The sequence below is a fragment of the Sceloporus occidentalis genome, unplaced genomic scaffold, assembly GCF_023333645.1.
Source record: "Sceloporus occidentalis isolate IW3139 unplaced genomic scaffold, rSceOcc1.0.p SCAF_1, whole genome shotgun sequence".
In the NCBI taxonomy this organism is placed as follows: domain Eukaryota; kingdom Metazoa; phylum Chordata; class Lepidosauria; order Squamata; family Phrynosomatidae; genus Sceloporus; species Sceloporus occidentalis.
The window spans coordinates 151,494,714-151,518,697 of NW_028316981.1; the positions used below are offsets into that span (position 1 = coordinate 151,494,714).

The following is a 23,984-nucleotide window of genomic DNA, read 5'->3' on the forward strand; positions in this document are numbered from 1 at the left end:
TGCAGAATAAGAGCACCTTGAAACATCCTCACATGACTCTTGCACATAAGGTACTCTTGCATGCACATAAAGAATGCTAACAGTACACAAGTAAGGGACAGACTTCTGAATATGCTGCACAGGCATGTCATAGCCTGGGATTACATCTACAATTCTCACATTATAGGCAGAACACACTGAGCAAAGATGTGTATTTGAGTACTATACTGCTGTTCCTTCTATTACACTAATTCCAGGGGACTGAATATTTGCTACATCACTGAAGTGAGCTTTGTCCCTCAGTCTTATGTACATAACAGACACAGAGTAGGTATTGTTACAGAATAAAAAAATTAAAGGACCCATACAAAGCAAGTTTTGACAGGGTGGGAGTTCCTGTTGCTGTCACAAGTGTGCCACCCCACTATGCAGATGACACACTAGTTACATACACAACACAAAGTAAATCAGCAGGTGAATTTACAAGAAAGGCCATGCAACAGCGAAGTATTAAAGGAAAAGCCAAGCAAACTACTTGGTGCCTGCTTTAAACTCTGCCACAGATTTACAAAGGGGATAAGGAGATAAGGAGAAACACCAATATCTACACACAGTGCTTTATAAACATTATATAAACACAGTGCTTTATAAACACTAACTTCAGAAAAGCCTGGTGAGACCACCACAGAATTTACACAATATCCATGAAGGATGCAAGGCAAAGAATGCTCACAAATTAATCACTCTCACAAATAAGCTCAAAGAACTCCACAAAGGTAAAAATACAGGACGGGACACTGATTGTTCCAATTATTTTCTTCTCATACAATCCACTGATGAGGAACTTAGGAACAGCAATAATATGTGCCTTGCAAACACACACCCCTCCTCACCCTACTATAATCAGATTCCCACCTCCTCTCCCTTGGGTATTCTGCGACTGGAGATGATTATTATCTTGTCCTCCTTGTCAAAGGTCACAACCTCAGCCACGCAGTTGGGAGCACAGGAGTGATTGATGTACCTGTGGGGGAGGGAGGGAAAGACATACATGAGAGCAAGGAAAGATGGAAGGAGACCTGACTTGCTACCATGGCAACCAATTTCACAACAAGGTCATCACTGGAGTTCAGGCCTTATGGCAATCCACCTTTGTATCCAGAATTTGTCACTCTTAGGAATACCCTTGATCTTAGGGAAAGGGGGAATGTGCCACCAGGGTGACTGCTGCAGGAAGCCTGGGTACTGTTTTTAACATGATACACAAAGTGTCTTCTTTCATTCAAAGAAGTCAGAAGTAGAAGGAAAGAGATGGAGGAAGGAGGAGAGGAGTAGTGCTGGCTGGTGGCTCCAATGTAAGTGGGGTGGTGAATCTGCTATGGATTTTAGTCCACATTTTGAAGGAACTATCCAAGGTGTTAACCCTACCCCGCCCCCCCAAACATGATGGATATAACCCACTGCAGATGCACCATCCTACTGATATAGAAACATGCACCATCATAGTGGAGCTCACCAATCATGACCTTAGATTTGGTAGCATTGCAAACTGCTGAAGACATCTTGGTTGTAACATTTCAGAGACTACACCAGGGCTAAGTTCTGGGAGAGGGATCAAGAGTGTAAAACCAGCTTTTCATCTCATCCTTTTCTTGGCATCTTTAATGCAGAGTGTGGAAATGTTCTGAACCACAGCTCCCAGAATTTCCCAGCCAGTGTGGTCAAGATCTAAAAATGTAAGTTTTCCAAACTCTGCTTTAATTTTACAGGCCACATGAGTTTAAGCCACACACTCACCCACAGTAATTAAAGCAGCACTTCCTACTAATGGCTGCACAGGAGTTGCATGCATGCTTGTACATAACACATGATACACAGTAAGCAGATGGAAGGCTGTTTACACTTGTCTCCCTGGAAGAGTCTGCTACAGCCTGTCTTCCTAGGCCCATCTTTAACTTGGGTTGTTTGCTACCCAGCACTCCCCCTGCTGATCTGCCTACATTCTTTCAGGCTCCATAATTAGATCCATCTGCTCCTCAACTTGGGTCCAAAAGCATCTCTATACAATGTCCTTCCATCGCCTCTAATCTTGCTGCAAGTGGTGGATTGTGATTGTTTAACAATGTAGTGGGTGTATGTTTGCATGTTAATGTGATAATTTGTAAACCTATCTATAAATGGATTAACAGAGTTAGACTTCAGGCTTTAAATACAAAAGCTTTCACAACAGAGCATCACTCACCTTGCAGGACCACCTGTTAGTGTGGCATCAATGACATGCTCATTGTTGATTCGAAACATGTAGATCCCTCGGTTCTGAAACAGGCAGAGAAGAAGGGGAGAGTAGTTATATTGTGTGTTTAGGAACTGGAGCCTTTAACTACAACTGGGTCTGTAGGCTGACAGTTCTGAAATTCTTGCCTGTTGTTGTGTTCTGTATTAGAGTATGGTAAAGAAAGTGTGTGTCAGGTTTGGCCTTAAGGGACCTTCTGTATATTTCAGAGCTGGACACAAGGGAGAATTCTCCCAGATGCAACTTCTCCTGTTCTGCAGTGTTGTGGCATGGTCACCATAAGAGTCAATGGAATCAGAGGGACAAATTTCATACAGCGATTTGAAGCAGATGAGTCAGCTCTCTACTTTGCTCACTTTCACATCCAACTTTTAATGTGATCTTGTAAAATTGCAACCAGAGAGACTTAGAGAGTTTGATATTTGAGAATTCCAATAAAAACTGACTTGATCTGCATGTCTCAGACAAAAATGTGTGAACAGTAATGTGTTCAACTACTGGATTTTGTACTTCCTGGCATTCTCTGATCAAATAATATATAAAAATACATTCTGAAATACCTACTCTAAGAAAAAAATGCTTTTAGATGCATACAACTAAAATTTATTTACATGTAGATTTTTGCGAGGATTTCTGAAATAAAACTGCAATGAATATGAACATGCTGACAGACTGAAGAAATCAGTTGCTTTTGGACTGCAACTTCCATCAGGCTTAACCAGTCTAATTAATGGTGAGGAAGTATAGGTGCTGCAGTCCAACAGCTGGGCAGAGTCACAAGCTGCTCACCCCTGCAATAGAGGAGCCTATACCAGAAAGTAATTCAGTCATTCCTAGTCCAACTGTGAAAGACTGGGGGAACAATTCAAAGAGAGAACCACCAAAAAGTCAGCAAACAAGAAATGCAGCTCTATAATTGAAAAATCTCAGACTGTTTGAGAATTCAAGTCTGTTTGGTCATGCCTCAGCAGCCAAGCTTACTTCCCATCCTAGTTCCCACCCTGTAATACATCAGAATGATAGGCTATTTTGGGAAAAAAACCAGAAGAAGACTAAGCCTCAACGTTTCCCACACAGGGAGAAAAACAATGTTCAGATCCTACTCCATCAGGTCTGGGCCCGGCAGTAGCTGAGGGTCCCATTCCCTCCAGCTACTTACCTACTATTGTTGTGACCATCAGAGGGAGAGGGAGATGAAGCAGAAGCTCTGTGAATAGCTAAATAAAATCTACTACCTGTTAAAGTTTGTAAACAAAAATACTATGATTGTGTTTGCTTTTCTTCTCCTTGCTTCCTATCCCTTATCTTTTGGTGTCATGTCTTCTAGATAACAAGCTGAAACAAAGAGGGACTGTTTTATTTCTGGTATTTTGTAAGCCATGCTGGGAGCCTTTTGGGGGTAATAAGAAGGATAATAATGCAGCAAATAAATATCCTGCCTCAAAGTACAGTCCTCTAAATAAACATCAGTACCACCGTCCCAAGGCAGGTTTCCTACTGGCTAACCAGAACTCCCACCCCACTAGAGAGAGTTCAGATCTTCCAAGTTAGATCTCTCCCCAACACAAGCGTGTCCCACGACTGAGGTCTTGCTCCTCCTGCACCTGTTCCTCGTAGATCTTCTCACGCCGGTTAGCCACCTCATTGCGGATTATGGTGCCTATGTATTCAATGACCATCGTGTGCTTCTCGAGATCTTTGGCAGCGTAGAGCCCCAGCCCCTGGATCCGGGAGCGTGCCAGGTACACGTTATTTTTCCACTCTGTCTTGAGGCGCCGGTACTGTGAGGACTTTGAGTGTACAAACTGCTTGCTGTAAGGTGTGTTGGTTTCACCTGTGAATGTGCTCTGGTAGGCTTTGGACATGCTGGTGCTGTTCAGCGTGTGGGGCCTTTAAAAGGGAAGGAGGGAAGAAGAAAGGGAGGGGGGAAGATGTTAAGTCTAACCACAAGGGAGCCAAGTAGTAGGTCAGAATTCTGATGATGATGTGAAATGGGGTGGGCAACTGTAGCAGGTCTGGGGACCATTTTTCTAACCAATGGACCCAATACAGGCCAAGCAACCCACTCCTTCTATCCAGAGGAACAGGAAAGTTGATTTCTAGATTTAACCCTTCCACTTTCCCCTTAAAAGACTTTTTTAAAAGTCTTTTTTGCTAAGTAAAGGGCATGAAGACCAATTCCCTCAGCTTAAAGGTGAATCACACTCCCTAGAGTGCAATTCTCCATGTTTTAACAAAACAGTATGGAGAGCATTTCCCCCCCCAGGGTCTATAATTGGGCAGACAACCGCTACATGAACTATAGTCAGCCCCCTGTGTCCATGGAATCTGCATGCACAGATTCAACCATCCATGGCATGAAAATAGCCACCCCAACCAACTCATCCCGCAAACCCAAGAAACAAACCTTGATTTTGCTATTTTCAATAAGGGACATTATTTTAATACACCACTGTATATAATGGGACATGAGCATGTACCTATTTTGGTATCCACAAGGGGTCCTGGAAGCAAACCCCAGTGGATACCAAGGGCACACTGTACTGCAAAATACATATTTTTAAAAACAATTATTCTGCAGCAAAGTCACAAAATTGAGAGTCTGTCTTATTCAGCTGTAAAGTGTCTGTCCAAAGATCTATCTGTAAAACACCTATATTTTAAATAGGTTGGCAAGACCTATTTTGTACTGTTGAAAAAACAAAACAACCCAATGTTTGAGAATCAGTAGACTCAGCTAGTTTGGGCTCACCAAATACATAGCCTTGGGCCATACTGCCAATTGTTGTTGTTGATTTTGTCACTGTTCTATAGACTCTGTACATTTTATTGTAAAAACTCAATAAAAAAATGAGTTATATTTTCCACCTGGAAGCCGTTTCTAGGGGAAGTAATTCACCCTCTTTTGACGGTTGGAAAAAGATTGGTCTGAGTATTCTGGAGGTGTCAAGAGCCACTAAAACATCCTTGAAGCCACAAGTGGGCTCAAGGCTGCACTTTTCCCATTCCTGGTCTACAAGAAAGTGTGTGTGTGTGTGTGTGTGTGTGTGTGGCTGCTGTCCACACTTGCTCTAAAGACACTGTAAAGAGACTAAGAAGTAAGTGTTTTTAAATAAAGGCATTCTGGGAACACCTATGCTGGAACATTAATTAAATGTGACTTATTAGTGAATGGCTACTTCCTCAGGTCTCAGAATTTGATTTTGCTAATGACAAGATGTATACTACATCATCAACTTCAGTGCTCCAATTGCTCTTGATTCATCTGGTTACAGATGGTAAGTAATTCTCAGCTCTTCAGGAACCTAGAAATCTGCATAGCCTGGTTCACAGAACATATTCCCATATTTTTAAAAAATAGCTAGTTCTTAGGTCTCATAAAAAGTGATTCTGAATTAAATGGCAAAGAAACAAAATATTTAAAGGTAGGCTGGAGTTCCGAGGAGCTGGGTAATAAGAAAATGATTAAAAAGGCACACCAGTCTCCCAGTCTTTCACATAAAAGCTCATGCTAAAACAAATCTGCCTTAAAAGGTACCACAAGAATCTTTTCCTCCCTCCCTTCCTCCACTGCTTTTATGAGACATACTCAGATTGCTATCTCTTAGAAAAGCCCTTTCCAAGTAAATTTTACAGTGCTGCAGTATTCTTTTGTACTTCCTGAAGAGTCCCATTCAACCTTTCACAATTACAAACAAATCCATGTACAGTGTGCCTGTGTTATACGCGGGCACGCTTTATGTGGTCTTGAGCGTACACGCTCAAGTCGCGGGGCACGCACAGGGTGCAGCGTCCCATTTAAATGAATGGGCATGTGTGCCTGTGGCACCTTGTGCACCGCCGCTGCGCATGAGCCCCATTGTTTCCAAGGGGCTCAAGCATCAGCAGAATACGCCTTATGCGGCGGGGTCCGGAATGGATCCCTGCGTAAGGCAAGGGCGGACTGTATTCTTCATTCTTTCACAATAAAAAAGTCTATATTAAAATACAACAGTAAATAAAATCAGAGAAGAATCAAATTCATACAATTAGTTGTTTCAACAAGATTTAGGTATTGTTATGCTGTTGTTTTTTAAAGCACAGAATTTGAGGCTCTTAAAGAGAGGTGCTCTTCTTTCAAAGGAGGAAATACAAGCTCTCTATATATTTTAGGTCCTGCTCAGACTATTCACTCTTGCTTTTCTAAGTTTCTTCTTGTATTCACTTGGGCCACAGAACTATAAGAAATTAACTCATACTAGATCTGACCTTGTTTGTACATCATAACAAATCAAGGTGTGAAGTTGAAGGCTTTCATGGCCGGCATCCATAGTTTTTTGTGGGTTTTTCGGGCTATGTGGCCATGTTCTAGAAGAATTTCTTCCTGACGTTTCACCAGCATCTGTGGCTGGCATCTTCAGAGAATGCTTGCCTGGAAACTAAGCCTGGAGACATATTAAACCCAGGTGTCGGCAACCCCCGGCCCGCAGGCCTAATCCGGCCCACAGAGGTGGCAGGACCGGCCCCACTTCTTGGAAGATGAACTGAAGCACCTGGACCGGGCTCTACAGGCTAATGGTTATTCCAGCTCAGACATCAGAAGGGCTGCCAGACCCAGGAAAACCCAGAGAAGTGAAGCCAAGCAGCCACCAAAAGGGAAGGTACTTTTACCATACATCAAAGGAGTCACAGACAGAATAGGCAAAGTGGTGAGGAAGCACAACCTTCAAATGGTTTACAAACCGACTAAGAAAATCCAGCAAATGCTTTGCTCAGCTAAGGACCAGAGAGACCTCTCACAGCAACAGGAGTTTACTGCATACCATGCAGCTGCATGTCTACATAAGGACCACCAAATGCAGTGTGCAAACAAGAATCAAGGAGTTCATGCCAGAGAGAGGAGGAGGAGAGAAGGAGCTGGGCAGCCATTTTGAGGGGAGTGTGTGCTAGTTGCTAAGGGGGTGGAGCTTCTGTAAATCATATCTGTGAGTTGTTTTTTTAATCCAAAGAAATCTACAGCAGAGGCAGCAGCTGAGAAGCAAACCTTTAGTCAGAACCTTGTCCTTAAGTACAAGCTAGCAGGCGGGACATTCCTATAAAGTTATATTCCCAGTAGATTGAGCTCGCTGCCAGAGACTGGTGAAAGGACCAGGTCATCAGGGTCCTCAACGTTGGTGTTTACCAGAGGATTTTTTGAGGAGGAAGCCGACAGACCTGTTTCAGTGATTACTAAAGACTTTGCAATAAGGACACCGAGGGAACTACTGCAGTCACATGCAACACTTGTGGAATGTTTGTCTTCTTGCCTACAGAAGTGGAGAACTTCACATGTGTCATGGCCAGCCAAGATGAGCTCTCGGAGGATGAGGAGAAGGATGAGCCTCCTCCAGAGCAAGGGCTGATTGAGGCTACGCCAGGTGTTAGTTCTGCTCTGCCAGGTCCCAGCTGTGCTTCCCCAGCCCCAGAGCAGGAGGTCCAACCAGGTCCTAGTGCTGAGGAAAGGCCTCCTATGGTGCCACAGCCTAGTGGTGACTCTGGAGACGAGGTGTGCCTGCAGGTGCCTTCTTATCAAGAGAGAAGGGCCGAGAGTGCTTGCAGGCGCAGATCCAGGAGGATTGCAGAAAGACAATTAGCAAACCAGCTTCAGGTGGCTCGAGGGAGAGTTTCCCTGATTTAAGTGGGAGAGAGGCTTGAGTTTGTTGCTAGAGTTTATTGCATGAGCCCTTGGTGTGATTGCTGTCGCTCTGGCTCCTGACATCTTGTTACCATATCTTGACCTCGGACCGGACCTCTGTTATCTCTTGGCTATTGTGACCTTAGACTGTTTTGACCACGCTGCTTTCTGGCTTCCTGACTTCGGCTCGTCTTTCGGTACGCTTGACTTTCTGGAACCCTGACATCGGCTTGCTTCCTCGGCCTGCTCTTAGACTGCTTCTCCACAAGGTTTGTTTTGCTTGCACGTGTTGGCTGAAGGCTTGGTTATCAGCATAAGTCAGAGATTGCTGGCAGCAATCCCGGACATAATAAACTCTAGCCATAATCATTGCTGATAACAAGAATGGCAGAAGCAGTGCTCATTAAAGAACTGTTGGAGCAGAACCAAAAGCTCACAGCTCAGGTTGCTATGCTCACTCAGGCTATGGCAGAGCTACAGAACCAGCCCCCAGCTCCTCAGCCTCCCCAGCCCAAACCCAGGACCAAGTGCCTCACTGCTCTGCCTGAAAAATTCTCTGGAGACCGGGCTATGCTGGAGAGTTTTTTGGCCAGCTGCAGTTTGCAGTTCAGAATCAGGATGGCAGATTTCCCCATGGACTCATATAAAGTGGCTTTTGTTATCAGCCTGCTGTCTGGTCCAGCTAGCAAATGGGCAACACCTTACTTGAATGCAAACAGCCCGGTGCTTGACAACTGGGAATCCTTTGTCAAGGAGTTTAAAGACACTTGGGGAGACCCAGTTAGGACTGAGACTGCGGAGCACCAGCTGCTGACTTTGAAGCAGGGCCAGGGTTCGGTGGCGGATTACTCTGTGGCTTTCCGCCTTCTGGCCCAGGATGTCACTTGGGGTGATAGTGCCTTGCAGGCTGTGTTCCGACATGGACTATCTGCTGGGATCCTGGATGAACTGGCACACTCTGAACCCCCAGCTACCCTGTCGGCCTTGATTACCCAGACCATTCGACTGGACTGTCGCCTTAAGGCTCGGAGAGAGGCTCGGCAATCTGGCCTTCCACCCCCTTTGCTCCCTGCGTCACCATCGCCTGCAGTTGCCCCTGAGGCTGTTGCTCCTGGAACCACCAAGGAACCAATGCAGTTGGGAGGAGCTCGGTCCCGGATTTCGGGGACAGAGAAGGAGCGGAGGCGGCGGGAGGGCCTTTGCTTGTATTGTGGCCTCGCTGGACATTTTGCCAGGGTCTGTCCAGCCAAAGGACGTCGTGCCATGCCACCGGGAAACAGCGCACTCTCAGGTGTAGAGAGGGTTTGTCACCTGGGGGCCTGCTCAACACCCACCCCTGCTACTTCAATCTCTCGGAGGGATCCCCTGCTGGTGGCTGCCACCCTGCGGCTCCCATCCATGGAACTGTTGCCAGTAGGGGCCATGCTGGATTCAGGAGCCTCCAGCTGCTTCATGGACTTGGCGTTTGCTCGGCAGCATGGGATCCCCATGGAAGCACTGCTCGAGCCCCAGCCGGTGGAGACCATCTATGGCCGCCTCCTCCGATCAGGCCCTGTGACTCATCAGATGCCAGTGCTTCACTTGGAGATCCAGGGCCATGTTGAGGAGCTTCACTTTTTGTTGGCAGCGGTCCCTCACTTCCCTCTGGTGTTGGGCATGTCGTGGCTCTCACGGCATGACCCGCATATTTCCTGGTCCCGGCGGGAGGTGCTCTTCAGGTCAAAGTACTGCCAGGAGCACTGTTGGCCGGAGCGGATTACGGCTGCGGTGGTAGCGGAGGCTCAGGAAGGCAAGGTGTCGTTGCCAGAGAAGTATCGGGACTTCGCGGACGTCTTCGATAAGAAGGAGGCGGACCGGCTTCCTCCACATCGGCCCTATGACTGTGCCATCGATTTGGTGCCAGGGGCCCCTATCCCGGCTGGGTGTCTCTATTCTCTCTCAGAGCCTGAGCTGGAGGCTCTGAGGGATTTTTTGGAGAAAAACCTGCAGCGGGGCTTCATCCGTCCCTCTAAGTCTCCTGCAGGTGCCCCGGTACTCTTTGTCCGTAAGAAATGTGGGGAGTTGCGTCTCTGCAATGACTACCGGACCTTAAATAGAATCACCGTCCGTAACCACTACCCTCTGCCGTTGATTCCAGAGTTGTTGGAGAGACTCCGCCATGCCAAGGTCTTCACCAAGCTGGATCTTAGTGGAGCCTACAACTTGGTGAGGATTCGGGCAGGGGATGAGTGGAAGACGGCCTTCCAGACTCGGTATGGGCATTATGAGTACATGGTCATGCCCTTTGGACTTTGTAACGCCCCCGCCGTGTCATGCCAGACAAATGTAATCTCTTTCTTTGATAAAATTACCAGTTTAGTAGATGAAGGGAATGCTGTGGATCTAGTATATCTTGATTTCTGTAAGGCCTTTGACAAAGTTCCCTATGACATTCTTGAAAACAAGCTTGTAGAATGTGGGCTAGATAAGGTAACTGTTACATGGATTTGTAATTGATTGACTGGCCAAACCCAAAGGGTGCTCAACAATGGCTCCCTTTCATCCTGGAGAGAAGCGACCAGTGGGGTCCCACAGGGCTCTGTCCTGGGGCCAGTGCTATTCAACATCTTCATCAATGACTTGGATGACAGAATTGGGGGCATACTCATCAAATTTGCAGATGACACCAAATTAGGAGGAATAGCTAATACTCCAGAGGACAGGATCAAAATTCAAAATGACCTGAATAGACGAGAAAGCTGGGCCAAAGCTAACAAAATGAAATTCAACATGGAGAAATGTAAGGTACTGCACTTAGGGCAGAAAAATAAAATGCACAGGTATAGGATGGGAGACACCTGGCTGAACAAGACTACATGTTAAAGGGATCTAGGAGTCCAAGTTGACAAAGAGTTAAAGTCAGCACACTGGGAAATGCTTAGATGTGTGTGTGTGTGTGACCATGAGCATCTAGCACTGAGAAGGACAAGGCTGATCAAGCACAGCTGATGTTCATAAGCTCAAGGACAGCCTGGTGCCTGTGTGCAACCATGCCTGGATGATGAAACATCTGTCTGGATTGCACAGGAGGACACTTTACAGTGTGACACAGGAAGTCACTGGGTTTGGGAGACCGCATGGTCTGAAGGGTATATAAACCCAGGGGCTTCTAGTGATTGCTTGTGGGTTGTAGTAGGAGAGTTGGCATTCATATGTGATCTGTACTATAGTGTTGGTGATGTGTAGCACTGTAAATAAAGCACTTTGGGAGACTTGGCTTGTTTGGTCGTTTATCAGCTGACTCCTGGCATCGGTTGCTGAGAGTCCCCGGAGGTTCCTGCATTTCTTCAGTTCCTGGAAGACATTCAGCTACTGTTATCTTAACTGAGGACTGAGAACCATGTTTCTGAATTTGCCAGTTTACTCTGCCGTATGGCAGCATTGGCTACAGGGCTCAGATGAGTTGCTGACACAAGTACACCATAAGTTGAACATGAGTCAACAGTGTGATGTGGCAGCTAAAAAGGCCAATGCAATTTTAAGTTGCATCAAAAAAGGTATAGTGTCTAGATCAAGAGAAGTAATAGTGCCACTCTATTCTGCCTTGGTCAGGCCCCACCTGAAATATTGTGTCCAGTTCTGGGAACCACAATTCAAAAAGGACATTGAGAGACTGGAGTGCGTCCAAAGGAGGGCGACTAAAATGGTGAAGAGTTTGGAAACTATGTCCTATGAGGAACGACTTAGGGAGCTGGGGATGTTTAGCCTTGAGAAAAGAAGATTAAGAGGTGATATGATAGCCCTGTATGGATATTCACAATATGGATACAAGCTACAGGAAAAGAGATTCCACCTCAACATTAGGAAGAATTTCCTGACAGTAGTAGTAATAATAATAATAGGATTTATTTATATGCCGCCCAATCACTGGGAGTCCAGGCAGCTTACAACAGAGGTAATAATAGACTGTTCCCTGCCCTCAGGTTTACAATCTAAAAAGAGCTGTTCGACAGTGGAACACACTCCCTTGGAATATGGTGGAGTCTTCTTCTTTGGAGGTCTTTAAGCAGAGGCTGGATGGTCATCTGTTGGGTATGCTTTGACTGAGATTTCCTGAATGACAGGGGTTTGGACTGGATGGTCCTTGCGGTGTCTTCCAACTCTATGATTCTATGAACACGAGAGACACTGCAGACTGGGCCAGCAAGAAAAATCAGCAGTAGCAGAACATGCCACAAATCATTCTGGGCATAAAATACTGCTTGAAAAAAATGAAATTCTGGACCATGCCAACCACTACCATGTCAGGATGCACAGGGAAGCCATTGAAATCCACAAACATCTGGATAATTTCAACCGGAAAGAAGAAACCCTTAAAGTGAACAAAATTTGGCTACCAGTCCTGAGGAATAGCAAAATGTGGACTCAGCAAATGCAAATGGGAAACCACTCAGAGTCAGGGGCTTTCCCAGTACATAATGATCACCAATTAGCAGACACTAATCCTATTTTGCATTAGCCCCCCAGCCTGGGGCCTGCCATCAGCAACAGAACAGTACACATGCAAATCACTCCTGCATTTCCAGGCTCACATAGTATATATATCTACACAACTTTTTCCAGGCAAGCATTCTCTGAAGAGGCTAGCCACAGATGCTGGCGAAAAGTCTGGAAGAAATTCTTCTAGTACATGGCCACATAGCCCAAAAAACCCACAAAAACTATAAATCATGGTGCGGTTGGTTGAAATCTGTCTTGTTGTGATGTGTGAACCAACCTCTACTACAATTTTTTTTTAACAATCATTTGTTAGCCAACCACAATCTGAATCCATGGTTTCTTCCAAATGTACAACCACTGGCTTGTTTGAACTGTACCATTCTTGGGATGATTGATATGATTTGTTGCACCACCTGCCATCTGTGAAATACCAACTGATAAAGACAGAAAACTGGGCAGAAAATACATTTAATTGTTTGGTCATTGGCCATACAATCTAAGCTTTAAGCCACAAACGACGGTTAAGTCAAACCATGGTTTAATGTTAAGTTTGAATTAAATATATTTGTCCATCTAGAAACTACTAATAGTGTTTCTCCAAGTATCAGGGAGATTTGTCTTTCACATCAACATCTCTCCCATCCTTTTGTGGCTAGAGATACCAAAGACTAGACCTTCTGCTTACAGAGTATATGTTCTTTCACTGATTTCTGTCCCTATCCCTCCCGTGATCCTAAATCGTTCCTTCAGGGAGGTCTATGCATTCTTAGTGAAGGCCTCAACTGAAAAGGAGCAGTTCAAGTGCTGTCATGCTCACCGTTTGTAGTGTGTAAGGATTTTGGGCTCTGATCGAGCACATCCAGTAGGATTGATCATGAGTGGCAGTTCCATGAGTGGATGGCGTCCATAGCGGAACAGATAGTTCTGGCAGCTTTCTACACCAGGCAGCTAAGGAAAGAAAAGGGAACACCCTAGCTGTCACAATCCTGTGCCACAATCACATATTAGGAGCACTTTTCCTTACATCCCACTATACAGCCAGATGCTGACCGCCCTCCCCACAAACACACACAGTTAAATGGTTCCCAATACAAATCCATTCACATACAATACTAATTTATTTGAGCAAAAACACTATTCCCATTTCCAGAACAGATCCCAACACTGACTGTCAGTCTCTGCTGCCCTCCAGTCCTGTAGAAGGAGCAATAGCTGGATGTCAATCCTGTTGTCAGTGTCTCTGAATCCAATTTCTATCCTCCATCCTTTCCATGACCTTGTCTCATTAAGTCATTCCCCCTCCTCTCCACAACATCACCCACCATCACATTTCAAGATTCTGGTTTTCCTTATTTGATACGTACGGATTCTGCAATACGCAGTATAGCATGTACTGTCAAACCAAAGAGCTCTTCTCCCTTTAGATACTCTGGGAAAAGTCGCAGCATGTCTGCTTCCTTGCGCATCATGGCGACTGGTTCAATGATGCGGTTCCACACAGCTGGAAGAGAAAAAGAAGTAAGGAGGAGAAATGAAGATGGTATCTTTTCACCTTTACCCAACCCCCCCCCCCAAAAAAAAAAAAAAACACCAGGCAAACATGTTCTTCTGCCCACCCTGACAGGGCAAGAGAGAAAGGGGCACAATCCACTTCCAGACTCCAAATCTATCAAAATATATTTTCTCACTCCAAACTTCACAATGTGGACTATACTATTTCAAAAATTTATGCAGAAAATATGCATAATCCTGAAACGACAACAACTCCTCCCACATACAGTTATCTCATTAGTTGTTTGCCTGCAGCCTTAGAAATTAAGGGGAAATCCTCTTGATAGCAGGCTCAAAGTATCCTTTCTACAATGACATCTGGGGAGGGGTCACTCTCAATATTTGCCCCATCAACAGAGGCATCAGTGATATTCAAAAGTATACAGAATGTTGTAAACTTATGGTATTTGAATTATACCAATTTTTTAAAGTCCACACATTCACATAATTTACGTAGTATATTCTTACTGCAAAACTTCCGTTCTCTCATAAAACCATTTAAATACTAATAAATGTTGTTGTGTGCCTTCAAGTCATCTCCACTTTATGGCAACCCTATGGTTTCCATATCAAGATTTATTTAGAAGGGGGTTGTCATTGCCTTTCTTGGAAGCTGTGAGACTAATTTACCAGGTTACCTAGTAGATTTTCATAGCTGGGTGGGGGTTTGAACCCTGGTCACCCAGAATCCTAATCCAGCACTCAAACCACAGACTCATGCTGGTGCTCTATAATCTGATAATGTCTAGCTTTAAATTTACTATCTTCTCGTCCTCCACTTTTGGGATGGGTTAAGTGCCTGAAAGCTAAAGCAAGATGCCCCATCCCAAAAGTGTTCCAACATCTTCCCCCATTTAGTAAAATGTTTCTTAACAAAGTTGTTGAAGATGTAAAGCAGTGGTTTCCAACCTTTTCTATGCCCCATACCATAGGAAATGTTTTATTAATGTTTGCAACCCCAATAAAAGTAATATCACATTTGAAGATCAAGAAATCTAAATTGAACCACATACGATACTGTAGGTGAACAAACTGAACTTATAAAAATTATATTTTAACTCAGTGCTTAAAATGCAAATCTAAATTGAGCAATTTGATTTTAATTTATTCAGAAAAAAACCTGAGTGATGACTTGCGACTTGTCACTCAAAGACATAAGCCATTTTTTGTCTCACCCCCTGAAATTCCCAGGTTGGGAACCCTTGATGTAAAGGTTTGCATAGCAACATATCATGCTACAGGACAAAGGCAGCAAACTTTATTTGCTAGCCACAAAATGCCTATTATTCATTCTATAATTAGTTGGATTGTCAAAAGTTTTTACTCAAAAGAAAAGGGGGAGGAGATAGTGCCTGTTTACCATCAACTGATAATATTTTTATAGTTTTAAATAAAGTATAGAAAATAGGAGAAGAAAAATAGTTCAGATATATTTTTAACCTCTCTTACACCTTTTGCCTTTCAAAATATTTGAGATAGCAGGTAATGCAGCCCAGCCATGAATAACTACAGTCAGGGCTGTGTTTCCTCCTGTTGTATCCTATCCAGAGATATTTGCTCATGAATACACTGGGACCTCCCGCCCTGTGAGACGTTGTTGCCAGTTCCCATCAGCCCTAGTCAGCATGGCCAATGTGAGGGATAAGAGGAGCAGCATCAATGTCTGGAGAGCTAAAGCGTATCCCCTCCACCCATTTTAAATCCTGTGAAATCGATTCGGGATTACAAACTCAAAAGCGGGTATTATCGCATGCAAAATTGCCGCTACTGCCACTGGGCAACAACCCGGATCTCAGCCATGCTCAACTGCCACTTTGCAAAAATGGGAGCTTGCCACTTTTGCAAAATGGCTGGCTGAGCGCAGCTGGACCTAGGTAGTAGTGACATGGCAGCGGTGATTTTACATGCGATAATATCCGCTTTTGAGTTTACAATCCCGAATCGATTTTTTGTCTTTTTCTCCATGCAATGAGGTCCTAAAACAGCTAACTGTTTTAACACAGGAATACCAGGGGTACAAATTTTTAATCTTCTATGCCATGAACACCTTCTTTAAGCACAGAAAGAAAATGAATTCAGGCTATTCTCAAATCTGTCTGGCCACTAAGACGTCCACACACACACACACACACACACAAAGGCTTAATGCTTGTGTGCATCCCTACCCTGTGGTGAAGAGTCTATAAAAACCAAGTCTTCCAGACCCTGTTCCATCACTTGCACCACAAACTCAGGCCGGCCATTGTTTTCGCAGATGGTGCAGCGGTAGCAGCAGCGCCGGTTATTGGTCCGTAAGCTCCAATAGATGCGGGTGGCTTCATAGCCAACAGGGTAGAGAGCAGTGGCGCTGTGGAAGTCTGCCATCTGGTGGGGCAGGAGCTGCCCGATGGCATGGAAGACCAGGCCTCCCACACGGAACATGTGGAGGCGCTCCCCACGCTGAATGATGCTGGCAATCTGTTTGACCTCATCCCGCTCAATATAGACCCGCCGGAAGACAGTGAAGGTGCTGAGCTCCTGGTCACAGGGGCCCTTGAGTTTGTGGAGCGGACACAGCATCGTCTTGTCCTTGAAGAACATGCACTTGGCCCGGATGGCGCAGGCAAAGTGGTAGACATTAGGGCAGCGGATGCGGTTGCAACTGTTGGTGGCCCCCGTCTTCTGGCAAAGCGAGCATTTGGTGAGCAGGCCCCTGTGCAGGGCCACTTCCACGTTGATGAGGGCTCCACCTTGGGTCTCATAAACCTCTGTGGACCAAAGGGCACAATTGAGATGTACCCACAGGTCCAGGTCCAGGTTCAGGAGACGGGCTGGGCCATCTGTTGCCCCGTCTCCTTCCTCGTGGCAAAAGCAGCATTTCCGTAAGTCTCGTGGCACTTTGTCAGGCCGAAGAGTGGTGGCCAAGCGATCAATGAACTCGGCAATCTCCCTTTCCCCATCACGCTTGGCGCCACCCTTCTGGATAGTGATGAGGAAGCGGAGCCGTTTCCAGCGCACCCCTTTCCACTTCTTCAACCGTGGCTTGTTCTCCTCATTGTCTTCTAGGGGACGAGAGCGTGGCTTGGCCTTGAGTGGGGATAGAGGAGCTTCCTCCTTGGTGGAGAGCAATGGATGAGGTGGAGAAGGAGGAGGTGGCAGTGGCAGTGGCAGTGGTGGAGATGCAGAAGATGTAGGTGGTGCCTCAGGCTCGGGGACTGGCTCTGGAATTCTGGGGGGACTAGGTGGAGAGGGCGCAAATGGGGAAAGGGGTGGAGAGGGTTCTTCAGGAAGCGTCAAAAGCTGCCGTACATCTAGATTGGCGACATTATTGATATAGCAGTGTTGGGAAGTCTTTTCTGGAGCTGGATTCTCCTGGAACAGAAAGAAAAAGAAGAAGACTTTGAGAAGAGAATTTACTCATATTTTGGAACCAAAGACAGTCTGGAATGTAGGGTACCAAAGAGCATGACTGGCATTAAAGATACTGCCCACTACGCATGGATCCGATATGGGTGCTGATCTATCATACCCATACTAATTTGCCACCAGCTATTCAGTAGGCATTCAGTGTGTTTTCTCTTCCATTCTCTAAGTGAGTGAGAGGTGATGGGGTGTGCGTGACTGGAGTGTAAGAAAAAAGTATACATTCACACAAAGGAACAAAAGTTCCACCTTTCAGAAAAGTGAAACCTTTCACAGATACATTATCAGAATCACTGAAGCCTAGATACTGACTTTATAAAAGTACCAACTTAGGTAATGAATCCCCCTTGATCCCCTGGGTTTACCCACCCCACCAGAGCCCCCAGTGTGGACAGTTACCAAGTCGCCTCTCCCTATCCCTGATGCCTGCAGTGGAAGACTGGCCAGGAGAGAGATGATGTAAAGGCAAGGAATCTGCATAGCTGGGACCTAGTGTTATTGCCCTCCATGGGGAAGGAAACAACAAGAAAAACACATTTAGCCAGGGTTTAAAGAAGCAGTGGGGCCAGCTCTCAAAGTACTGGCTGAACTTGGCCTGGTTTCTCTCTTTTCTTGCTTCGAAAGCCATTTACCTAATGAAGGATGGGAGTAGGTTCCAGCCTGTCACTTCAAACTGGTTCCTTATCCTTGCCATAAACTATTCTTATAGTCACCAAGTACTGGTGTTGGCATTCTCATGAAGTAGTCCTCAATCTCTTTCTCATACATACCTCTCTCTCTTGTTTTCTCTTTCTTTTCAACTTTACTACATTTCTGTGGAAAACTGGAGCGATAGGAATCTAGGTCCCAGTCAAGGTCCACAAGAAAAGGAAAGGAAAGTGTTTTACAGACCAACATGAAGAGCTGGCATGGAGGCAGAGTGGGGATGTGGCGACCGTACACTAGCTGCCCGACTCTGCCCCCATGCTGGTGTGACACCACCCAAGCAATTGTATGGTAGATGGCGACACACTGCATCTTTGGTGCAGTGTTTACACATGCTGCACCAAAGAATTGGAGAAAAGCTGCCGCGGCTAGGTCATACTTTCCGCAGCACAAAAAGGAGTTGCTTTTCCTGGCTTCTTTTTTGTGCCGCAGAAAGGCCAGATCGGGGTTGCAGCGTGCGGTTGCCACGGCCCTAATTCACTGCTTCCGGGGGCAGCACGGAGCCACCCCTTAGGGGCCATCTGTCGAGCCCAAAATGTGACATTAACAAAATGTGAACCAGAACAGAATTTGGGGAATGGGGTAGGGTAGAATCTTTCACCTAGGCCTGCCTACCACATCAGACTTGAGATTAGAAGAGAACCTGAGCGAAGATCAGTGCTCTTGAAAAAGAATGTAGCTTTAGTATCCAAGTCCTACTGAAGAGGAATAAAATCATTCTGGGGAAAAACCCCACCCCTTCCTCCACCTGTTTAAGCAAGGTCAAGATGTCCAGCTCATTTTTGAGGCTGTAACCAGGCAGCATGGCATCAAACTGTTTCAGCCACTCTGGACCACCCTCTGGACCCTTTGGAGTCACTGGCTTTTCTTTGCCTGAAAGAAAAGGGAGAGAAAATTACAAAAATTTCTATGCCAGGAGTGGAGGCATGACAAGGGCAGATTATGAAAGACATGCAGCTCAGGTGAAGGTACTCACTCTGTGTGTCAGGTTCACCTTTTCTGGATTCATTGATGGCATTTCGCATTGGGCTGTCTGGAAATAGCACTTCATAAGAACTGGGGATCTTCATGCTTAACAACTCTGCCACTGCCACCATGACACCATTCAGATTCTAGGGAAGATCAGGAATTTTTTATTTGTTGTATTTATTTAAAACGTGTATCCTACTTTATAATCCCAACAGGCTGACAAAGCAGCTTGCAAAAGGCTCTTATAATGAAACAACACTCAAATAAGGTACAGGAACAGAAGTTATCTTAACATCCATATAGACACAGGTTATTCAGGCTGTGTTAACTGCCCTCTCTTTCTTGGCCTCGTTAGCTGGGTGCAGCACCTACTAGAGCTCTGCCAGAGAACTATTTCCATTTATTATGTACTCATTAATTTAAATTTTTGCTTCCACTTTTCCCAACTGTGCTAAAGCTTTAAAAAATCATTTACATTTGGCAGATGAAAGAAATCAATATTCCTACCAACATTTATTTCTGCTCTGCCTCCCAGGAGCTCAGTTGCAAGAAGTGGTTAACTGCATCCTAACCTGTCTGGTAAGTTAGCCTGAAGAATTGTAAAGCCCAAGGAAACATGAGGATTTGCATGGGGATTTGCAATCATGGGTCTTGTGTATAATGTGACCAACATACACCAAGTCAGATAAATGATCCCTGGAGTACAATTCACAGACATACTGTATTTTCTGGCATATAAGACTACTTTTTAACCCAGGAAAATTTTCTCAAAAGTCAGGGGTCGTCTTATATGCTGGGTGTCATCTTATAGGGCAGGTGCTGAAATTTCCAAGCCAGACTGGAGAATCTGCAGTCGTCGCATATGTATATCTGAAGGGCGGAGCAAGCTGCAGGCATCCAGGACGCCCGGGGTATGAGAAAAAGAGACGTGTTTGCAATACCACTCTGATAGTCTTGGAGACAGGGCGGGTTGGGCAGGCAGGGAGAGCTGACCAATCCAAGCAGGCTTTGTCTACAACAAGTTTTCCTGCTAAGTACCTGCATGTCATAAGCATTTGAATTAAAATTACCATATTGAAATCAAATCTGATGTTTTTAAAATTTTTATTTGGTGTGTGTTGGAAGAGGGGTAGTCTTATACGGCGAGTATATCCCAAACGCTCTATTTTAACTAGAAAAGTTGGGGGTCGTCTTATACGCCCAGTTGTCTTGTACGCCGGAAAATACGGTAGTTGTATTAGTCTGGAATATAAGTATACAGAGAACCTTTGAGAGAATTTGCAAAAGAAGTTGTAGCATAAGCATTGGTAGATTTGGGATACCTTCTCAGATGGATGGAGTGGAGTGCCCAGGAAGGACTTTTATAATCCGACTGTATGAATAGTGATAGAAATGCAAAACTTGTGGTATGGTAATGAGTTGAAAAGTTCAGTTTTAAATATGGCAATCGAAGGATAAAGGCAAGAGGAAAGATGTTGTCTACAGTCTGGGTGAGTGGATGCACATATGAACTGTGGAGGGAGCTTTGGAATGTGCCATGTGCAGGCTGGGAACCCGAAAGAGATAGGATTAGCTGGCTAAGCCTTGTCAGGATGGGGTATTAACTAGTGTTATAATATATGTAGTGTGCTTCCACCCATTCTGGCCCAAACTCTGCTTCTTCCCCTTTAAATCCAGGATGGCTGCACCAGGGGAAGTAGACAGAGAGACATAGTATCTCTCTGTCCACCTTCCCTGCTAGGAAGCATCATGTGTTCCCACCAGGTACAGGATGTGTACAAAAGATGGCTCCTTGTTCAGTTCGCTGTCTGCAGCCTCCTGTTGTCACTGTAGAACTCACACATCCAAGAGCAGTACCTGATCTCAAACTCAGTGGTTCACAGCTAAATATGTCAACTGCCTTTTTTGAAGAACTGTTTGAGAGGAGATGCAAAGATGTAACTGCATGTAGCTCCTAATGTGCACAGTACACACTAAGTGATGCTGCAATCATCATGTGACAACAGGGATGGACAAGTTGCTTACCTGTAACGGTATTTCTTCGAGTGGTCATCTGCGAATACATACAAATGGGTTTCACTGCGCCTGCACAGTGCTGTTCGGAAACTTCTAGAATCACTGAGCAAAGTACACTTTGCAACATATAGAAACTTTTTGGTGGTAACCCCGCCCACCCGTTCTAAAGCCCCTGCTTCCCGCTCTTTTCCCCAGTTCCGCATTTTTTACGCTGTATAGGTGCTCTGAGAATAAGCCAATAAAGAGCAGGACACAGAGGGGAGGATGGGCGGGATTTGTATGTATTTGCAGATGACCACTCGAAGAAATACCGTTACAGGTAAGCAACCTGTCCTTCTTCTTCATGGTCTCTGCGAATCATACAAATGGGTTTAGGCTGACAAGCTTAGGTAAAAAGGCAGAGGGAGTGTCCTGAGACATGTTGAAGTTCAAACAGAATTGGTTTATTAACAATAAACTCTACAACCAACCTTTGTGTCAGTCATAATTGTACCAAACCCTAGACCGAGACTGAGGACTTAGAAAAATAATTCCTGAGCAAGGTAAGGCACATGGTACCCAGTAAAGGCCAGACAAGGCCCAACACATTCAGCAATAAAACATGAGGTAACACAACATGACTCATGGATATATGCATAAGCAGTACAGATGGACAAATCAGCAATATGAGACGAAAAACTAAAATTTTTAAAACAGCACAAAGTTAAGGATTTAAAACCAACAGGTTAAGCAATTCTGAGAGCACATAACAATGTAATCAGTGCAACCCTGAGATTAATACAGCCCTTCCAAAGGCTGCATCCCGTTTGGCCCTGACATCCAGCCTGTAATGTTTGATAAAGGTCATTGGTTGGGACCAAACGGCAGCCTTGCAGACATCCTCCAAAGAGATTCCATTCAAAAAAGCGGAGGATGCTGCTACCGCCCTGGTTGAGTGGGACTGAACCCTGGCCGGGAGAGGCTTTCCCAACATCTCATAACAGAGATGAATGGTACTAGCTACCCATTTGGACAATCTCTGTGGAGATACAGGCAATCCCTTTTTCGGTTCCGAGTAACATTGGAACAGCCTCTCGGACCGACTTGAAACCGCAGTTCTGTCCAAATAGAAGGCAATAGCCCTCCTAACGTCCAGAGTATGCAGGTTACGTTCGACCTCAGTGGCCGGGTCTGGGGCCAGGGTAGGTAGCACAATGTCTTGGCACATATGAAAAGCCGAGACCACCTTCGGAAGGAAGGTGATATCGGTGCGGAGGACAAACTTATCTCTGTGGAACCTTAGAAAGGGTTGGTCCCTCCGCAAAGCACAAAGTTCGTCCGCACGGCGGGCTGAAGTGATGGCCACAAGGAAGACAGCCTTCCAAGTCAATAGTCTTAAGTCAGTAGTGGCCATGGGTTCAAAGGGTCTATCTTGCAAGGCAGACAGTACAACGTCCAGGCTCCAAGCCGGGGTAGGTGTCAAAGCAGGGGGATGAAGGTTAGCACACCCCCTCAGAAAAGTCTTTACCAGAGGGTCCCTGAAAAAAGAAGGTTTGCCCCCAAACTGAGAATGAGAGCAAATGGCGGAGAGATAGCACTTGATGGATGTGAGGCACAGCCCCGCATCCAACAGCACCATCAGGAATTCCAGCACCACGGACGTCGTGACCTGGGTCGGTGAGAGGTTCCTCTCGGTGAGAAACCGCAGAAATCTCTTCCACTTGGCAGCATAGGATCTCTGGGTCAAAGGTTTCTGTGCAGCAAGAATCACCCTCCGTACCGAGTCAGGCAGCGCGATCAAGGACGGAGCCTCAAAGCCACCAAGGGCAAGTTCTCGATATCCGGGTGTCGTATCCGTCCGTCCTGGATCGTGAGGAGGTCGGGACGGGGCTCGATCCGGAGAAACTCTCTCCTGGAGAGCTGCAGCAGCACCGGGAACCACGGTTGTCTCAGACACCAAGGGGTGATGAGCATCGCCTCCGGATGGTCCGCTGTCATCTTGGAGACTATCCTGGTGATCATTGGGAACGGCGGGGAGGCATATATCATCCGACCCGACCAAGCAAACCCGAACGCGTCTCCGAGGCAATTCTCGCTTGGCGTCCGGGAGCAGAACTGGGGACAGTGAGCGTTGCGAGCAGTCGCGAAGAGGTTGATCCGGGGGCAGCCCCATCGGTCGAAGAGGTTGCTGACTGTCTCTGGATGAAGCCTCCACTCGTGGCAGGTGGTCACAGATCTGCTGAGTTGGTCTGCTAAGTCGTTCTCGTCTCCAGGCAAGTGGATTGCTTGGAGGGTGACCTCTCTCGGGACACACCAGTCCCAGATTCGAAGTGTGATGTCTAACAGGGTCTTGGACTTGGTGCCCCCCTGTTTGTTGATGTAGTACATCACCGTGGTGTTGTCCGTCCTGAGCAAAACCACTTTGCCTGTCACGCTGGGTTCGAATGACCGCAAGGCTTTCTCCACTGCAAGCATTTCCAACGCGTTGATGTGGAGACACCTTTCTCCCTCGGACCATCTGTCTCTTATCACGAGATCGAGCAGGTGTGCTCCCCAGCCTTCCAGCGATGCATCCGTTGTAAGGGTCACCTGTGGCTGTGGCGGGACGAACAGCATGCTGGTGCAAACGTTGCGGGAGTCTAGCCACCATTGTAGAGAAGAGGCGACAGGCCTCGGGACGGTGAGCCACTTGGAAGGGTGATCCTCCATCGGGTTGAAGACCAAGAGGAACCAAGCCTGCAAAGGTCGGAGACGAAGCCTTGCCAAGGGGGTGACGAACGTCGTCGACGCCATGTGTCCTAGGGCTACCTGGATATCCCTGGCTCTGACCCTTCTGTGGGCTATGCAAGACTGGATAGCTGCCAACAAAGCCTGGAAACGGTCTCGAGGGAGATATGCGATGCATAGCATGGAGTTGAGGACAGCACCGATGAATCTGATGCGCATGGATGGGGCGAG

At 46.0% G+C, this 23,984-nt stretch overlaps 1 protein-coding gene across 3 annotated transcripts in view; it reads right to left on the reverse strand.

Annotated features, from left to right (window-relative positions):
* KMT2D (lysine methyltransferase 2D) overlaps positions 1-23,984 on the reverse strand; it is a 203,916-nt gene that overhangs the window by 3,586 nt on the left and 176,346 nt on the right. For all 3 annotated transcript variants that reach the window (XM_089477537.1, XM_089477543.1, XM_089477551.1), the window contains exons 48-55: positions 19,039-19,174; positions 18,811-18,935; positions 16,121-17,306; positions 13,769-13,905; positions 13,222-13,352; positions 3,877-4,162; positions 2,222-2,295; positions 895-1,003 (exon numbers count right to left, since the gene is read on the reverse strand). In XM_089477537.1, coding sequence (XP_089333663.1) covers positions 895-1,003; positions 2,222-2,295; positions 3,877-4,162; positions 13,222-13,352; positions 13,769-13,905; positions 16,121-17,306; positions 18,811-18,935; positions 19,039-19,174 — 2,184 coding nt within the window. The remainder of the gene's footprint in view (positions 1-894; positions 1,004-2,221; positions 2,296-3,876; positions 4,163-13,221; positions 13,353-13,768; positions 13,906-16,120; positions 17,307-18,810; positions 18,936-19,038; positions 19,175-23,984) is intronic.